The 17,713-nt window shown below is 46.6% G+C and overlaps 1 protein-coding gene across 20 annotated transcripts in view; it reads left to right on the top strand.

Annotated features, from left to right (window-relative positions):
* Nucleotides 1-17,713, top strand: part of FBRSL1 (fibrosin like 1) — a 520,677-nt gene that overhangs the window by 124,816 nt on the left and 378,148 nt on the right. For all 20 annotated transcript variants that reach the window (XM_087942881.1, XM_087942869.1, XM_087942865.1 and 17 more), the window contains exon 2: nucleotides 511-711. In XM_087942881.1, the coding sequence (XP_087799007.1) occupies nucleotides 511-711 (201 nt within the window). The remainder of the gene's footprint in view (nucleotides 1-510; nucleotides 712-17,713) is intronic.

Genomic DNA, 17,713 nt, shown 5'->3' with positions numbered 1-17,713 from the left:
CAGAAAAGAGACTATAAAGATGCAATAAATATCTTGGAGGCTTAGAACATGGAATTAGTTGGAAGGGAGCTTGGAGGTCTTCTAGTCCAACTCCCTGCCCAAACAGGAGATCCTATGCCATTTGAGACAAATGGTTGTCCAGTCTCTTTTCGAAAGTCTCCAGTGATGCAGCACCCATAACATCTGAAGGAGGCTATTTATTCCCTTGGTTGATTGCTCTCACGGTTAAGAATTTTCTCTTCAGCTCTAGGTTGCTTCTCTCCTTGATTCATTTCCATCCATTGTTTTTTGTCTCACCTTTTGGGGCTTTGGGAAATAGTTTCACCCCTTCATCTTTTGTAGGAGCCCTTCCAATATTGGGGCACTGCTATCATGTCTCCTGTAGTCCTTCTTTTAACAGAGAAAGGTTTACTCATCCACCATCCTTGCTAACTGAATTCCTGAATGTCTATGGCTGTTGGGTCGACATTAACATTTTCTCTCCCTTTTCTGATTTTGGCTCTTCTACAGAAGGACATGTCACTGAAGCCTCAGGAGAGAAAGGAAAAATGGGAGAGACACCCCGGAAAGAAACTCCGGGAAAGTGAACATTGCGTCTCAGCCGAACCCAGCGAAAACGGGCACAGCAACGATGCCGGAAGTTCGGGGAGAGAAACGGATCGAGGGAAGGAGAGAGTGAAAAAGAAAATTCCATTGAAGGTCCAGAAACAGGTAGGACGACCGTCTGTCTTTAGCCATGGAGGCGTCCTTTGGGAAGATTTGTTTTGATTCGATTAGATCTGTGCTTCCCAACCTTGGCAAAGATATAGGGACTTCAACTCCCAGAATCCCCCAGCCAGACATGCTGGCTGGGGAATTCTGGGAGTTGAAGTCCACACATCTTAAAAGTTGCCACGTTTGGGAAACATTGGATTAGATTAAGACACAGAGAGAATAAAGAATCCAGATAGGTTCAGATATTATATATAGGAAGTCCTCAACTTACAACCAATTGCCTGGCAAGCTTTTGAAGTTATGATAGACCCCACCCAAAAGATATTTATGACCTGGATTTGAAGTTCTGATGTCCGCTTCTACCATGTCATGTTATCACATTTGGGGCACCTGGCAGCCATCCTACAATGGATGATCCGCTTAACGACCAGCAGGACTTACAGCCGTAATTCCATGCTCCGTTACAGTCATAAGTCAAGAACTACCTGTGTGGAAGGGATGCTGTTGAGTATACATTTATGTGTGGAGGAAGAGTCTAAAGAAAAAGGTTGGCTTATGCGAAGTATGGCTGGAGAAAGGAAACCGTGGGGATACCAACTGCTGGTTGAACGCGTCTAGTGGAAACCTCTTAGGTTACGTACCATGGACAGTGGGTCTTCTCTGGGTAAAGCTTGTGGCAAGGGTAGGTGGCTTCGAAACACCCAAATTTGGAGTCCCCCCCAAGGTGCTATCTTTTGTTCCGTGGCAACCATAGGGCTTTGGGATGATGGATGATAAGGTAGAAGGTTGGAAAAACATCCGGGCATTATGAACTTATTTTATTGAAGATCCTCGTGTACCAAATTGCTTCCGAAGCAGGAGACTTAATTGAAACTCAAGATTCTTGTAGGCTGCACACAACGTATGACGTCTGCAGGGGAATTTGTGTCGCAAGTTGCTTGTGAGCCATCAAACTTTATGGGGGGGGGGGCAGAACGAGCCTTGAGAGGCTCCCCTCGACCTACTGCCTCCTACTTTTAAACTTTAGAGGCACCCACTGAAAATCCAGCATCTCTGGGGCAAGAAAAGAAAACCCAACCAACCAGTTCCTCGAACCCTTGGTTTCCCTTGCCAAATTTGTGCCAGGAAACCTCTCCGTACTCACAAGCTCACAGATAATCTGCGGAACTGGTTCTTGTGCAAATAGTGTAGAAGGTTGTGATGCCCCGATACAATTAGTACAGACACACACAGACACAAACACACACACAAACACACACACACACACACGAATTCAAAACTTGGTGATGTGTCTAACCGCTCACAGTCCTGCCTGCCCATCTGAACCAAGAGAGCTTATACTGCATCCTCCTTGACTTGCACTAACAGGTTTGTTCAAGGTGAAGAGAGAGAGAGAGAGAGAGAGAGAGAGAGAGAGATGTTTGTGTGTGTGTGAGAGAGAGAGACAGACAGACAGAGACAGATATATATATGTGTGTGTTTGTGTGTGTGAGAGAGAGAGAAAGAGAGAGAGAGAGAGAGATAGGGTTGTTGTGATGTTGTTTGTCAGTCTATCTATCCTTCTGAGTCACGATCTGGCGCCTTCTGTCATGAGCCCAAGAGTTCCGGGGGCCTTCGCATCGTCTCTACAGCCAGCCAAGGGGCAGCTTATCCTGATCAGAGGCCAGCAGGAAAAACCTTCTTAAATTCCCATCGGCTTCGCAGGGGGTGGGATTACAAATGGGGTTGGGATTGGCAGGAACTGATCCCTGAGAATGAAGCTCCGTTACTTCCTTTACCCCCCTCGGAGTTTATTTATCTCACCACCCACCACCCCGTTGATGCGAGGAGGTTGGCAGCCTAACCAGGGTTTGTCCTGATGCTTCTGCCATGGAATAGCAGGGAGAGAGGGAGAGAGGGAAGAAAGAGGAAGGAAGAAAGGAGAGAGAGAGAGAGAGAGAGAGAGAAAAGAAAGAAGGAAGGAAGGAAGGAAGGAAGGAAGGAAGGAAGGAAGGAAGGAAGGAAGGAAGGAAGAAAGAAAGAAAGAAAGAAAGAAAGAAAGAAAGAAAGAAAGAAAGAAAGAAAGAAAGAAAGAAAGAAAGAAAGAAAGGAAGGGAAGGGAAGGGAAGGGAAGGGAAGGGAAGGGAAGGGGAAGGGGAAGGGGAAGGAAGGAAGGGAAGGGGAAGGGAAGGGAAGGGGAAGGGGAAGGGAAGGGAAGGGAAGGGAAGGAGAAGGAGAAGGAGAAGGAGAAGGAGAAGGAGAAGGAGAAGGAGAAGGAGAAGGAGAAGGAAGGAGACCAGAACTGTCTTCTTTTCGAAGAGGGCCGAGAATAAGATATTTTCAAGAGTTCTGGATAAAAATCTGAGAAAAATCTCTCTTAGGGGGCGGTACATTTACAATTTAATATTGGTTCAGAGGTGTTGAAATTGAACTGGGCCATGGGGTGGCAGGAGGATGAAGTACTTTATTTTTAATATTTTTTTATTAAGAGTTTTTCAAAGCATGCAAAAACAGGCAGGCAGGTAGGAAGAAAAAAGAGAGAAGGGGAGAGAGAAGGGAGGGAAGAAAGAAGAAAGGAAAGAGGGAGGGTGGAGGAGGGAAAGGAAAGGGAAGGGAAGGGAGAAGGAAAGGAAAGAAAGGGAAGGGAAGGAAAGGAAAGGGAAGGGAAGGGAAGGGAGAAGGAAAGGAAAGGAAAGGAAAGGATGAAGGGAGAGAGGGAGGAGCAGCTTATGAGATGAAGCTTCTTCACTTCAAGCAGGCCTCCTCGTGACTCCAGGCCCATTTCCACACTCCCGTCTGCCGTTGAGTTCTTGGCAACGCTACAAACGTGGCTCCCTCTTGCTCCCTTGCATTGTTCTGCCTCCAGTTCTGCCTGAGAGCTGCCACGAGTTGGGAGAGCCACAGATGGCCCGCTTCCCTCCTCTCCTAGTAATCCGGCAGGGTGGAAAAACTCGCAGCTGCCAGAGAAACCGCTGGGGAGTCCCCGGCACCAAGTGTCAAAATGGGCAATACAGTATTTAGTCATTAGGGCTGCTCATCTAAAGAACTAAAATAAGGCTCATTTCAATCAATAGCAATCTGTTTGCACTGTCAGGAACTAATTTAAAAATCTGCTTTAAGTCCCGGCAGCAGCGTTACAAAGTGCAGGGGAATCATTGGGCCTGGCGTGATGGCAGCCGGAGGGACGGCGGAAGGAAACCACCGAGTAGGGGAAGACCTATTATTTTAACACAGCTTGCTCGGCGGTGCTAATCCGTCTTATCTTGCACACACACAGAGCTCAGGAGAGAGAAAGAGGGGAGGAAAGAAAAAAAAACAACAGGAAAACAGAACTGAGTTGCACTTGGCTTGTTAAATATTTTTACTGCCTGGCTGCAAGGAGGAGGGTCAAAACTGCAGAAACCTGTCCAGGCAGCCTGGAGTACCAGTCCGTTGTGTGGTGGATAAGGTAACCAGGTTAGCAACCGGGTGACTTTATCTTCTGTTCCCATCTTGGGCACAAAGCCAGCGGGGTGACCTTGGGCCAATCCCTTCCTCTTAGCCCTTGGGAAGCAAGCGTGGCCCCAACGCCTTCCCAAAAACATTGCAAAGAAAATTGTGGGGTTTTCCCCAGGCCATTCATTGCCAGGAGCCCAACAGTGACTTGAAGGCACTTAAAAAGAACTCTGGTTCAGCCCAATAGGAAAGGCGGCTCTTCACCCAAATGGCAGAATACACACACCAGAGGTGGTATTCAGCAGGTTCTGACCAGTTCTGGAGAAATGCTGAGTAGTTCGGAGAACCTGCAAATCCCACCTCTGACCGTCCCCGTCCCCACCTCTTCTCTGCCTCCCATTGAGTCCCGGCTGATCGGCTGAGTCTCCTTTGGTTGCCCTGCACAGGAGAAGGGAGCTGGAAAGCAGGGTTAGCGGGGTGGGGAGGGAATGGGGGTTTTGCAGTATAGCCTTCCCCTGCCACGCCCACAAAGCCACGCCCACAGAACTGTTAATAATTTTTTTTTGGAATCCTATCATTGATACACACAGTTTGTTACTTATCTTGGCTTAGTCTAATGTAGTGTTTCTCTCCATTTGGGGCACTTGAAGAGATGTGGATTTCAATTCCTGGGTTGAGACTGGCTGGGGAATTCTGGGAGTTGGAGTCCACATATCTTCAAGCGGCTAAGGTTGAGAAGCACTTGTTTCGTTCAATCAGTCAATCAATCAATCAGAATAGAGAGGGAAGGGACCTTGGAGGTCATCTAGTCCAACCCCCTGCTCAAGCAGGAGACCCCTCTACCATTTCAGACAAGTGGCTGCCAAGTCTCTTCTTAAAAACCTCGCGTGATGAAGGTTTTCTGCAACTTCTGAAGGCAATCAGACCTTCATGTTTGAGAGAAGGAAGAGTCATATTCTTTTTTCTAAGCACAGATACTTCCTTAATTAAGGGTTGTAAATGCAGGTAGAGTCCTAGTGACTGTTCAGAGTTACCACAGCACTGAAAAAAGTGACTTACGGCCAGTTTTCACGCTCAACGACCGTAGCAGCATCCCCATGGCCATGTGATCAAAATTCAGACGCTTGGCAACTGTTTCACACTTACGACGGTTGTAGTATCCCAGGGTCACGGCAATCCCCTTTTGCAACCTTCTGGCAAGCAAAGTCAAAGAGGAATCCAGATTCCCTTAACAATCGCGTGACTAATTTAATAACTGGAGTGATTCGTTTAACGGTGGTGTCAAGAAAGGTGGGGCAAGCCGATGTTTCACTTAGCAACGAAAAAAAATTGGGGCTCCATTGTGGTTATAAGTCAAGGACTGCCTGTATTGTAAGGAGCCTTAAAGTCTAAAAGCATCTCGAAATTTCCCATCCTTGTAATAAGATCAGCGTTTTTCAAATTTGGTGACTTTAAGATGGGTAGACAAAGGTGTTGGTGGGGGATTCTGGCTATTGAAGCCCACTCCTCTTAAATACAAATAGGTAAAGGTAAAGGTTCCCCTCGCACATATGTGCTAGTCATTTCCAGCTGTAGGGGGTGGTGCTCATCTCTGTTACAAAGCCGAAGAGCCAGTGCTGTCCGAAGACGTCTCCGTGGTCATGTGGCCGGCAGGACTAAACACCGAAGGTGCACAGAATGCCGTTACCTTCCGACCAAAGGGGTCCCTATTTTTCTACTTGCATTTTTTTAACGTGCTTTCCAACTGCTAGGTTGGCAGAAGCTGGGACAAGGAACGGGAGCTCACTCCGTGACGCTGCACTAGGGATTCGAACCACCAAACTGCCAACCTTTCCGATTGACAAGCTCAGCATCTTAGCCCCTGAGCCACCGCGACCCTTCAAGGGACCTCAAAGGTCATCTAATCCAATTGCCTGCCCTCCGTAGGAATCTACTAAACCAGCTCACTAAAGCCATGCTTGGAAAGCATTTTACGGAAACCCCTTCGACATCCTGGGGTGTTAATCCAGTCCTGGAGCACAGAGTTTGGAGGAACAAACCGTGCAGATTTCCCCCCGTCTCTTTCGGGTTTTCAAGACCGAAGTAAACCATCCCTGTTCCCATGCCTGTTTTTGAAGGGAAGAGGCAGGCAAAGTGGTTGTTGTTTAACCACTTTTATGGCACCCAGCTCTCATAAAAAGGTTGCTGGTGGTCATTGCTTACATTGTTATAAAAGAAGAGCTAAATGGTTTGTAATTTAGGGAAAGGGGATTTAATTACACAAAGTAATTTACAGAAAGCTGTAATTGTATCTCTCTCTCTCTCTCTCTCTCTCTCTTTTCTCTCGGTCTCCTCTTAGATTTAATTGGCAGGCTCAGTTCTCCCACATTTCCAGCCCCCTTCCTCTTCTTTTTTATTTGTTTAACAGCCATCTCCTTTCTTGTGTGCAAAATCTTTTCTTTCCTTGGAAAAGGGCTGGGTTTTTTCCTCCCCATTATTATTATTATTGTTGTTTGAACTGTGTGTCGTGTTAGCCTCAGATAATAAGGAAAGGCAAAAATAAATAAAATTAAAAAATTAAGATCTAACAAAGCATAATTGTTTGTTGGGGAGGGTGGAGAAAATGCTATAAGTTCCCTTTCAGTCCAGCTCATGAACTGGAGGTCAGGGGAAGTTTTCTAATAAACAGAGGGCCTTGTTCATTCCCCTCAATAAACAGCTTTTTGGTTCATTAAAAGGTGGAGAACTTCTCCAGAGCAGCCCTTCCCTTTGAATTTGGCAATGAACTGCTGGCAACACATCTAATTTTGCAGTTGTGTGAGACCTGCAACGCAGCTTTACAAACTTCCCAACAGCCAGTAGTTATTAACAGTAATTGAATACATAGCCACATGCAAGAATATTGCTCCATCCAGATTACTATTGTCTACTTTCAATGACAAATCATTCTAGGGCAGCTGGCTGGGAAAATCCAATCATCATCTCAAAGTGTTTGGAAAGCACCGCAGGAAAGTGGAGGCGTTTTCCATCTATTCCTTCTAAGTTATGGGCATGCAACATGTAGGGTAAGAGAAGAGAAAATCTGCAGCTCAGGGTTGAATCTGTGGGCTCCTCGGTGCTCTCTGAACTGGGTTGTTTTCTTGCAGATGTTTCATGACCCAACTAGGGAACATCATCAGTGCTAGGAGGGAATGGAGAAGGTGATGGTGGAGGAAGAGGAGGAATAGGAGAAGGAGCTGGAGGAGAACAACTACTGTGGGGTTCTTGGCGCCCTCTGTGCTCGAGGGTTTTCTTGTAAGCGTTTCATGACCCAACTAGGTAACGTCTTCAGTGCTAGAAGGGAGAGGGGTGACTGCCAGGGTTCCAGGGATTCTCTAGCATTTTTGGAGTTGGTTTGGTCTAGGATCCTCACAGTTTCTGAGACAAAACTTTGGTGAAATCTGCCCATGTGTTGTCCAGTTAAAGAGTTTTCATCATGTCTTCTGTGTTGTGGTTCACCGCAGCCTGTGCAGATGGCAGCGGAATCGGACAGTGGGGAAGAACGGGGACCAGTCCGGGGGTCTGGGGAGGACTCGGACAAAGATCCTGCGTCCGATGCAGAGATGTGGCCAGGACCATCTGGAAGTGGGGTGCTGCCTCCGGAGCTTCTGAGTCTGGTAGCAGCGAGGCAGAGGACCCAGGGGAGCCTGTTCCCAGTGCGCATATGCACAGAGCTGCTAGACAGCAAGAGCAGCTGAGACAAAAGGAGCAACTCGGGAGTATGGCTGGGAGGTGATTGCCCCTCCCCTAAGCTATAAAGGACAGGCCAAGATGACAAAACCTTTGCAGGAAGCAAAGTCGTTCATTCTGTTCAGATTCATTCTTGAAGCTCTTTGTACTTTGGTTGGTTTTCTTTCTAGTTCATTGGACACTTCTGTTATCAGCAGCACTTCACAGAAAAGAAAGGTGGGTGATTATCTTGAAGGACTGGTTGAGATTCATTATCAGCTGGGAATGAAAATAATTCCCAGTGTTGCAATAAAACAAGACTTGTTTTGAAAATAAGCGTGTGCGTAATTACAGTCTCGGAAGCCTTAATCAGAATATTCTGAATGCCAGTTGGTGTTCATGACGTTCAATGTTCGTTTGCCTAGAAACGTTGGAAAAGACGTGCATGACCTCCTTGGCTCAAGACTTCAGTGGCCCCATAGTGTTTTGTTTTGTTTCTTTCATTTTGGAGATAGCCTCTGCCTTGTTACGAAGATTGGCAGGTTGTCGGAGAACAAGCCTTGACTTCAGAATCTTAACAAGATTGGATTGCCAAGCTAAGTTCTTGAACTCCAGAGCTTTAAACTCTTATCTGGTCTCCGTACCAAGTCAATTGCTTCCGCCCTGCAGGTTAACTTTGCATTGCCCAATTCGAAGTCTGCGCAGAGTTCAAAAACCACGTTTGCACACAGAGGGCCGAAGCAGATGCGATTTTGATTGAACCCAGCACCCTGCCATGTTTGGAGAAGTCAACCCAGCCAAAATGAAAGAGATAAATCATAAAGAGAACTCTTCCACAGCCTTCTGCTTCCTTGGTGAACTTTAAGGAACCAGAGCATGGAATTAACTGTCTTGCTGTACATTTAAGGAGCAGAAATCATTGAAAATGCTGTTTTCGAGGACAGGAAGCTATTGGGAACAAGCCTGGACTCGCTTCCCTGGCAGTATGATTAACCTCAAGCATTCAGAAGCACTATGTCAACTGCAACCGCAAATTATGGGATGGGATTAAAAATAATGATAGTGTTTAGGGGTAGAGAGAATAATAGTTTGAAATTTCTTTTCCCCTCTTTCCTCCCCCCCCCCCGTCCTCTTTTTATCCTTCTGCTTTCTGAGCCTTTCCTCCCCCCCCCCTCTCCACTTGTATTCTGCCAGGCAGGGGCTGGCTTAATACATTCGCCATTAAATTGTGGCGCAGTCATCCATGGGGACCTTTAAGGCGGACTCTCGCATTGACAAGCTCTTCTGATTCAGAGTGGATTAAAAGCAGCTCTTGGGAGGGGGGGAAAAGGGTGGCAGGGTCTGGCTTGAGGGTCTCTGGAGGGGTGGTCTTTCATTGGTGTGTGTCTCTCCTCGTCTACTGTGCTTGGCCAAAGCCAACCTTCCGGTTTCTAGGGAGGGAATTCCTTCCCGGAAAAAAAGTTTAATGGGTCCAGAGCAGGGGTGGAAAGCAAATATTTTTGTATTACTGGTTCTGTGGGCATGGCTAGGAGAGCGTGGCATTTTTTGCAGCAACCCCACCCCCTCCTGTGCTCCGGGTTTTTTGCTTCCTGGGCCTTAGGGAAGCTTCCTAGGTGAGGCAGAAATATAGCAAGGGGGATCCTGGCACGGTTGATTGTCAGAACAGCTGATTGTCAGGAGGGGAAAAAAAAAAAGAAATATCAGTTGGCCGAACGGTAACATTTTTTTACTACCGGATCGTGCGAACCAGGCTAAACCGGTAGAATTACCCCCACTGGTCCAGAGTCAAATCATCCGAGTTGCAAGGAGAGAAACAACTTAGAACTAAGGAGAAATTTCCTGACAATTAACCAGTGGAACAGCTTGCCTCCAGAAGTTGTAAATGCTCCAACACTGGGAGTTTTTAAGAAGAGATTGGACAACCATTTGTCTGAAATGATGTAGGGTTCCCTGCCTAGACGGGGTTGGACTAGAAGACCTCCAAGGTCCCTTCCAACTCTTGTTATTCTACGATCCTAAAATGAGGAAAATTCATACTCCTTTCCTTCCAACAGAAGCATTTGCTCTAGCAACTGACCAAGTTGTCCTCCTTTTGGACCCACCAGTTCTGAGTTTATTTGTTGCTCATGGATACAAAACCAAGTTTTTCCTGTCTTGAGAGAACGTTGGGAGGAGAGCAAAACTTCAGTCTTTCAAGACCTGCAACCCAAACACAACTGGTTGGGTTGAGGAGGTCAGCGGAACGGCTTGCCACCAGAAGTTGTGGGTGCTCCATCACTGGAGGCTTTTAAGAAGAGCCTGGATAGCCATTTGTCAGGAATGGGATAGGGTTTTCCTGCCTAAGCAGGGGGCTGGACTAGAAGACCTCCAAGGTCCCTTCCAACTCTGCTGTTCTATTCTATATTCTATTCTATTCATAAATCCCTTTTTTCAGTGTGCAACTTCGAACAGTCACCAAACAAACAGTTGTAAGTCAAGGACTACCTGTCAAACAGGAGCCAGTTCCTGGTGTTTGGCAGGCCAGGCTTGCCTTGCAAACACTGCATCTCCCCCCACCCTTCCCCATCCCCCCCAAAAAAAAAAAACCTTCCCTGTGCTGCGATCCTTCAGGGAGCCAATTTTCATTCTTCTGACTGATTGATGGTTTTACATGAGCTGTTGAGAATGCACACAGCGGTGAGTAAGCACATCGCTTGATCTCAAAATAGCTTCGGGGGCTGTTCTTTTCTCTCTCTCTTTTAAGGGCTCTTGTTTTCTTTTAGCACTTCAAGCAAGGTTTTCTTGTCACTACAGGGCAGCGAGGGAGGGTGTGAATTCAGCTGGGGCTCCGTTAAGTGAAGCACACACACACACACACACACAGAGAGAGACAGACACAAACACACACCCTTTCAAGGCATGGCCTCTTCCGGGAAAGACACGATCCTGGAAGCGAGAGCCAAACGTTGACGTCTTCGTGCCGGAAAACAAGAAGGAAGAAAATTTCGGAAGGGACGACAGTTAATCAGACAAATATTTGACCCTTTAAGATGCAAATATTTGTCTCCATCACCCCTTAGAAAGCCCAAGTAGGGAGAAACATTTACCTGGCCTAAAGGAGATGGTTTGATCTCAAAATACTCAAGGTTGGATCTGGATAAGAGGCGTCCTACTTTGCCAACTTTAAGGCTTTGTGGACTTCAACTCCCAGAATTCTCCAGCCAGCTGTGCCTTAAAGTTGCCAAGGTTGGATGCTCTTGATCTAAGTAGTGCCTCTCTCTCTCTCTCTGTCCCTTCCCAGGATGCTAACCCAATTGGAACCCTGGTTTGTCCTTCCAGATCCATCAGGAAATAGGAACCACAGTTCAGGAACAAGCAGCTTTTCTTACAATCAGGAACCACCCCAAAATGTTTCTTTTCAGTCTTTTTAAGAATCTTTCTCCCTTGTTGACCTGCTTGGAAAAGCCCCAGATTAGAAAGTTGCAGTTGTTGGGGTAACACATGACTGCAATAGTTTATGGTAGAATGCAATAATTTACCTGCCCCAAGACAAATTCCTTGTATGTCTAATCCCACTTGGCCAATAAAGAATTAATTAATTCATTTAAGAAACGATCTCTTTTCCCAAGTTTTAGATTTTTCACGCCAAAAAAACTGAAGAAGGGGGGGGAAAATCCATGTCCACGGATGGACCGCAGATTACCTTTGTCAAGTCAGTGGTCTTACAAGTCAACAAGACAGAAGGTTAATTAATGCAGACACTGTGTTAATTAGATTACACACAGGCTTGGCTGGTAAAGATTTGAGTCCTGCAACATCCCCCCTGGGGAGAAAGCAATAAATTAAAACCGTTATCTTTGGACGTTATAAATACTGGAAATAAAGACACATTCATGTCTGTAACAGCTCCTAAGTAAGAGGCTGCCCGGGCTAAAATAAGATGTCAGAGAATTCCGTTAGATGATTAGGCTAGAAGACATAAATACTAGTGGTTTGCTTTTATGGAAAAAAAAAAAGCTATGAAGTCTACGGTAGCATTGGCAATAATATTTCCCAAAAATCAAATACCGTAGGTCCCTTGATAAAATACTGCAAATCATTCGTGTCAATTGTAGGAATGAAAATAAAAGCATTGCATACTTACAGAGATACTTGCTAGTGTTCAGTCTAAAATATACCATCACGATAGCTAAATATTAAAAGATTTTATGGTAGTCCTTGACTTGCAACCAAAACTGAGCTCAAGGATGTCCGTTGCTTAGCAAGGCAGTTTTAAGCAAGCTGTGCCCGATTTTATGACTTTTTTTTGCCATGCTTGTTAAGTGAATCACTGCATTCATTAAGCAAATGGAAACTAATCAAGAAGAGAAGCAACCTAGAACTAAGGAGAAATTTGCTAACAATGAGAACAATGAATCAGTGGAACAGCTTGCCTCCAGAATGTCCCAAAGGTGCTGTTTTTTGTTGTTGTTTTTCCAGGAGGCAACTGGGCTTTCTTCTTTTTTTTCCTTTTGAAGACGTTTTGCTTCTCATCCAAGAAGCTTCTTCAGCTCTGATTGGATGGCGAGCAATGGAAGGATTGCAGACCGCTGGTCCTTTGCATCCTTTGAGAGGGTCGTTGAGGCCACCTGGAGGTTTATCTGTGTCCTCAGGGTCACCTGAATGGGGCACATGGTTCCTGTAGCCTGCAATTTTTTTCTATGGAAATCCATCCTGACTCCCACACTGTTCCGAGCGTGTTCATCCCAAATTGTACAGCTAAAAGTCTGTAGGGATTCTCAGTCCTCCAGGTCCCTGTTGTCCCAAAGGTGCTTTTATTTTTCAGGAGGCAACTGGACTTTCTTGTTTTTTTTTCTTTAGAAGACATTTCACATTTGGTTTACCACTGGTGGGCATGCTTTATTCATGCATGTGCTCTTTGCACATGCACCGAGGCTTTCCTACTGACCTCTTGCCCTCCTGCACTCTCCCTCTGTCTTCAGCAGCTGACGCGTGACCATCCGCGGTGCCCGCACAATGCAGCCAAGCTTCACAAGCAGGAAATAAAGGTCTGTATGGAGCCGGGGCTGATGAGTGGGCCCAGCAGCTGATAGTCGGAGCGAACCGATTCGCTCCCAGATGATCTTCAGAGCTACCGGTTTGGACGAACCAGGCCAAACCGGTAGAATCCCACCAGAGGTGGAATTCAGCTGGTTCTGACCAGTTCTGGAGAACCGGGAGTGGAAACTTTGAGTAGTTCAGAGAGCCGGTGGTAACCTTCCTCCAGGAGTGGGGTGGGAATGGAAATTTTACAGTGTCCTTCCTCTGCCACACCCACCAAGCCACGTCCACAGAACCGGTAGTAAAAAAATTTGAATCCCACCACTGAATCCCACCGCTGGTTTCGCTTCTCATCCAAGAAGCTTCTTCCCTCCAGAAGTTGTGAATGCTCCAACACTGGAGGCTCATAAGAAGAGATTGGACCACTATTTATCTGAAAAGGATATAGGGTCCCCTATAGGGGTTGGACTGGAAGACCTCCAAGGTCCCTTCCAAATCTTTACTTATTCTGTGTTCCAAATGTGGCTTCCCTTGTTTGACTTTGCTTGTCAGAACCAGCTGGGAAAGTCACAAATATTGATTCCGAAGCCCCCGGGACACTGCAGCCATTGTAAATACACGCTGATTGCCAAGCACCCACATTTTGATCACGTGACCCACGGGGATGTTGCGACGGTTATAAGTGTGAGGATCAGTCCTAAGTCGCCTTTTTCAGCGCCGCCGTTACTCTAAACCGAACTTGAAATGGAAGATCCCTATTCATTGTTCAAATGATTGACAGTCCAGCTTAATTATGCCTCCACGAGCTGCCCAGAATTGCCTTCGGCAAAACGGGCCACCTACAAGTTCAATAAATAAAGGAACTTCGGAACGGTTGCTAAAGGAGGATTATTTGTTTGCCCTGCCCGTTTTTTTTGGGGGGGGGCTGTGATTTTTCTCCCGGGCGGTTCCTCGATTCCCGTTTCTCTTCAGCTCTGAGCTTTAGCCATGAAAAGGACCTCAGATGCTTCTGCTACTACAGAAAGGATGTTCCACTCACCCCCCCACACCCCACCCCAAGGTCACCTGGTGCTGATTTGGCAAAGTCTGCCGAAGTATCAAAAGCCTGCAGCTGTTTTTAGCAGGCTGAAGCGCCAACTGGTTTTGTTTACTTTTTTGGTTTCCCTCCCCCTTCTCAGTATTTTATTCCCAAGCGAAGATTCGCTGAGCTTCTTGGTGAGCGCCAACTGGCCTGTGTACATTTTTTGGGGGCACCCCACGTAACAAGCACCCCTTCTTGCCCCAAAGAAACACTCAGGGATCCTTGGCGTTCTCTGAGCTTGGATGTTTTTCCTGCAGACGTTTCATGACCCAACTAGGGAACGTCATCAGTGCTAGGAGAGAGTGGGGTTTGTGGAGAGTAGAGGAGGAGGACAACTGTGGGGTCCTTGGTGCTCTCTGGGGCTGTTTTCTTGCAGACGTCTCATGACCCAACTAGGGAACGTCATCAGTGCTAGGAGAGAGTGGGGTTTGTGGAGAAGGAGGAGGACGACTATGACTATGAGTTCCTTGGTGCTCTCTTGGTTCTTTTCTTGCAGGCATTTCATCACTGAACTATGGGTGGTGCAGTGGCCTAGAGGTGGAGCTCTCGCCTCACAATCAGGAGGCTGTGAGTTCGATCCTAGGTAGAGGGGACGTTGAGACAATGGCTGCTGAATATCACTCTGTATCAGCAACAGGAAGGGCATCCGGCCAGTAATCACTCAGCTCCATTCAGTTGCCTAGTCCTCACCCCGCAAGGGACTATGGGGGTCACTGAAAGACAATGATTTCATTACCAATCTAGGGAACATCATCAGTGCTAGAAGGAAGGGAAGGGAAGGGAAGGGAAGGGAAGGGAAGGGAGGGAGGGAGGGAGGAAGGAAGGAAGGAAGGAAGGAAGGAAGGAAGGGGAGGAGCAGGTGCAGGAGCAGGAGGAGGCAGCAGGGAAGGACAAAGTCCTTGGTGGCCTTTTGGTTGTTTTCTTGCAGATATGTCATTACCCAATCTAGGGAACATCATCAATGCTAGAAGGGAGGGGGAGGAATAGGAGGAGGAGGCGAAGGACGAGGACCTTGGTGCTCTCTCGGTTGTTGTCTTGCAGACCTGTCATTACCCAAACTAGAGAACAACATCAGTGGAGAAAAGCGGAAAAACGGGAGCAGGGTATGGCAGCCACCATTTCTGCAACTCCTGAGATTCAATTGTTCCAGCCTAGCCAGGAGAATAAAAGATACTCTTGAGAGAATCCACACCCGCAGCAACCGGGGACCTGTAGTAAATTGATCAAGAGGTGCGTTTGACCTGAGAGCTGCCGTTTAGAGAACATATTACAGGCACGTTGTAGCAGCAAATCTAATAAAGGCACCGCATTGTCCTAAGGAGAGAAAAGGAGCGTGTGGCGTCACTTGATTTTTTATCGCGGGGACCTCAAATTACTGTCTGCTGACCTGGAAAAATAAGGTGGTAGCGGGCTTTGGGAGGACCAGGCCACTGCAGAGAACTCGTGGTTGATTTTCCCTCCCTCCCTCCCTTGACCGAATTACTGGCTGAGATTGTTTATTGAGTGAAGAAGCCAGCGTACAATGAGGTCGTCTTGGCAAATTATTCTGGAGCTTTAAGGCCAGGATATCTCCTTTCCACCAAGCCTGAAGGTTAAGAAGATTGTGAATGAGGTTGAGTCAGGAGCAGGAAGTGTGGTCAGAAAGACACACATGCAGGGTTGGGCATTTTTGCCCCTAGTTTTTGTCCTGGCGGAGTGTTCTTGGTCATTGGAGACGCCCATAAGGGGGATCTGAGCAGCTTTTCGTTGCCCCCAAAACTGGCTAGTTCTTCAAAAGGAAGTAAAAGGGGGAACCAGGAGCCGAACTGCTCACCTTGGGGAAACCTCACGTTTTCTAAATCATGGCTTCTTAAGCAAGCCAAGGTGGTTGGAGAGCAACCGCCCCAGTCCGGAGGAGGACTCAAGGGAAGAATTAGCTTCAGGGGTGGGATTCAAATTTTTTAACAACCGGTTCTGTGGGTGTGGATGAGGTGGTGGGCGTGGCTTAGGTGGCTTAGGTGGTGGGTGTGGCTTAGGTGGTCATGTGACTAGGTGGACATGGCTTGGTGGTCATGTTATTGGCTTTACGTGGCCAACTCAACATCACTCACATGGAGGCACGCATCTCCTCGCCTGGTCTCTCATGACTGTGGGGATGCTGCAACAGTCCTAAGTGTGAAAAATGGTCATAAGTCACTTTTTTCAGTGCCATTGTAACTTTGAATGGTCACTCCACACAAGCAAAGTACCAGCAAAGGAGGAAAAAAAACTCCAGAGAAGTTCCTGAGACAGGAAGTCTAGTCCTGCCAAGAATGTAATAAGGGTTAACAGAGAGGCAGTTTCTGTAAGCAACACCAGAATGTTTCCTTCCTGCCTTCCTTACAGGATTAGGCCAGTGATTTCTTCTAACAACCGGTTCTCCAAACTGCTTAGAATGTTAACAACCGGTTCTAGTGAATAGGTGCGAACTGGTAGAATCCCACCCCTGATTAGCCTGTACTGGTTATGTAAAGACTAGAGATCAGCCACCCATGAATGCTTAAAAGCCTTATCTGGTCTTTCCCAAGGGAAAACTGCCAGTCTGGGAAGATTCCTGTATTGCAGGTGGAGAACAATAAAGTAGCTTGTTTGAACTCTACACAGCTGGGTCTGGTTGTTTGTGCCTGACATTTTATGTGCCTTAGGTCAAGCCACAATGGCTCTGAGTGTGTGGATGTTGCTAGGGTCACAATTGCAAGGACCGGTCATAAACCATTTTTTCCAAGGCCATTGTGCCTTTGAATGGTCACTAAACAAACAATTTGAAGTCAAGGACTGCCTGTACATTTATGCTTTCAAGCTGCCGAACGTTTTTGTGGCTTAATCTCCTGGTACTTCAGTAACAGCATGTGTTGGAGGTGTTTGCAGACAATTGTGGATCCGCCTTCTCCTCCTCTGCCCCTTCCTTCCCCATCTTCCATTCCACCTTTTCAACGGGATTCGGTGGTTGTTATTATTATTATTATTCCCACCCACCCCCAGCCATTTTAACAAAAGTGCTGGCCACAATGTCAAGCGTTGACACGGTGAGGGAGGCAGCTGTCAGAGAGCAGACACCAGGGCCGGCACCGCATCAGCTTGCCTGTGTCTTCAAATGATGCCTATCAACAGAAGGCAGCTGAGCTGCCAAAGACGTCAAAAGATACCTCTCTAGAATGACGGACAGCTGTGAATCAGCCTGGAACACTTTCCAGCTCCCCCTGAAATCTGGAATCCCAGCCGTTCAGGGAGAGATCGGGTTTAATTTCAACAATGCAGTACCCACAATCCTTTTTTTAAAAATCTTAACTTTTTAATCTATCTATCTATCTATAAATTATCTATCTATCTATCTATCTATCTATCTATCTATCTATCTATCTATCTATCTATCTATCTATCTATCTATCTATCTATTAATCTATAAAAGCAAAATACCACTCACGCATCATCACAAAATCTCCAGAACCGTAAAGCCTACAAACTTGAAATTTGGCACGTATGTTCCTCTTGGCTTCTAGGTGCTTACTAAGAAAGGATGTTTCAAAATGACCATCAGAGCATTTAGAGTATTTTCCATATTGTTATTGTTATTATTAATACACTCTGATTCTAAGGAGTTCTACTCCCCCTCCCCACCTGAAAAGAAATCTGCTCCAAATGCAAAACACAAGCAGAGGAGAAGAGGTTCAGTTTCACAGCAGCAAGCAGCTTTAGTACAGAACAGTTGAGTTAAGCCACACCCAGGCTCCTTGCTCTCTCTTTCTTGCTCACACATCAAATACTGTTTCAGTTTCCAAA

Source organism: Notechis scutatus, chromosome 13 (genome assembly GCF_049901735.1).
Source record: "Notechis scutatus isolate UNSWTSFEM ecotype Mainland chromosome 13, rNotScu1.2, whole genome shotgun sequence".
Classification (NCBI taxonomy): domain Eukaryota; kingdom Metazoa; phylum Chordata; class Lepidosauria; order Squamata; family Elapidae; genus Notechis; species Notechis scutatus.
Note: the sequence above shows the minus strand (reverse complement) of the source record. Positions and strands in the feature narration are given on the sequence as shown.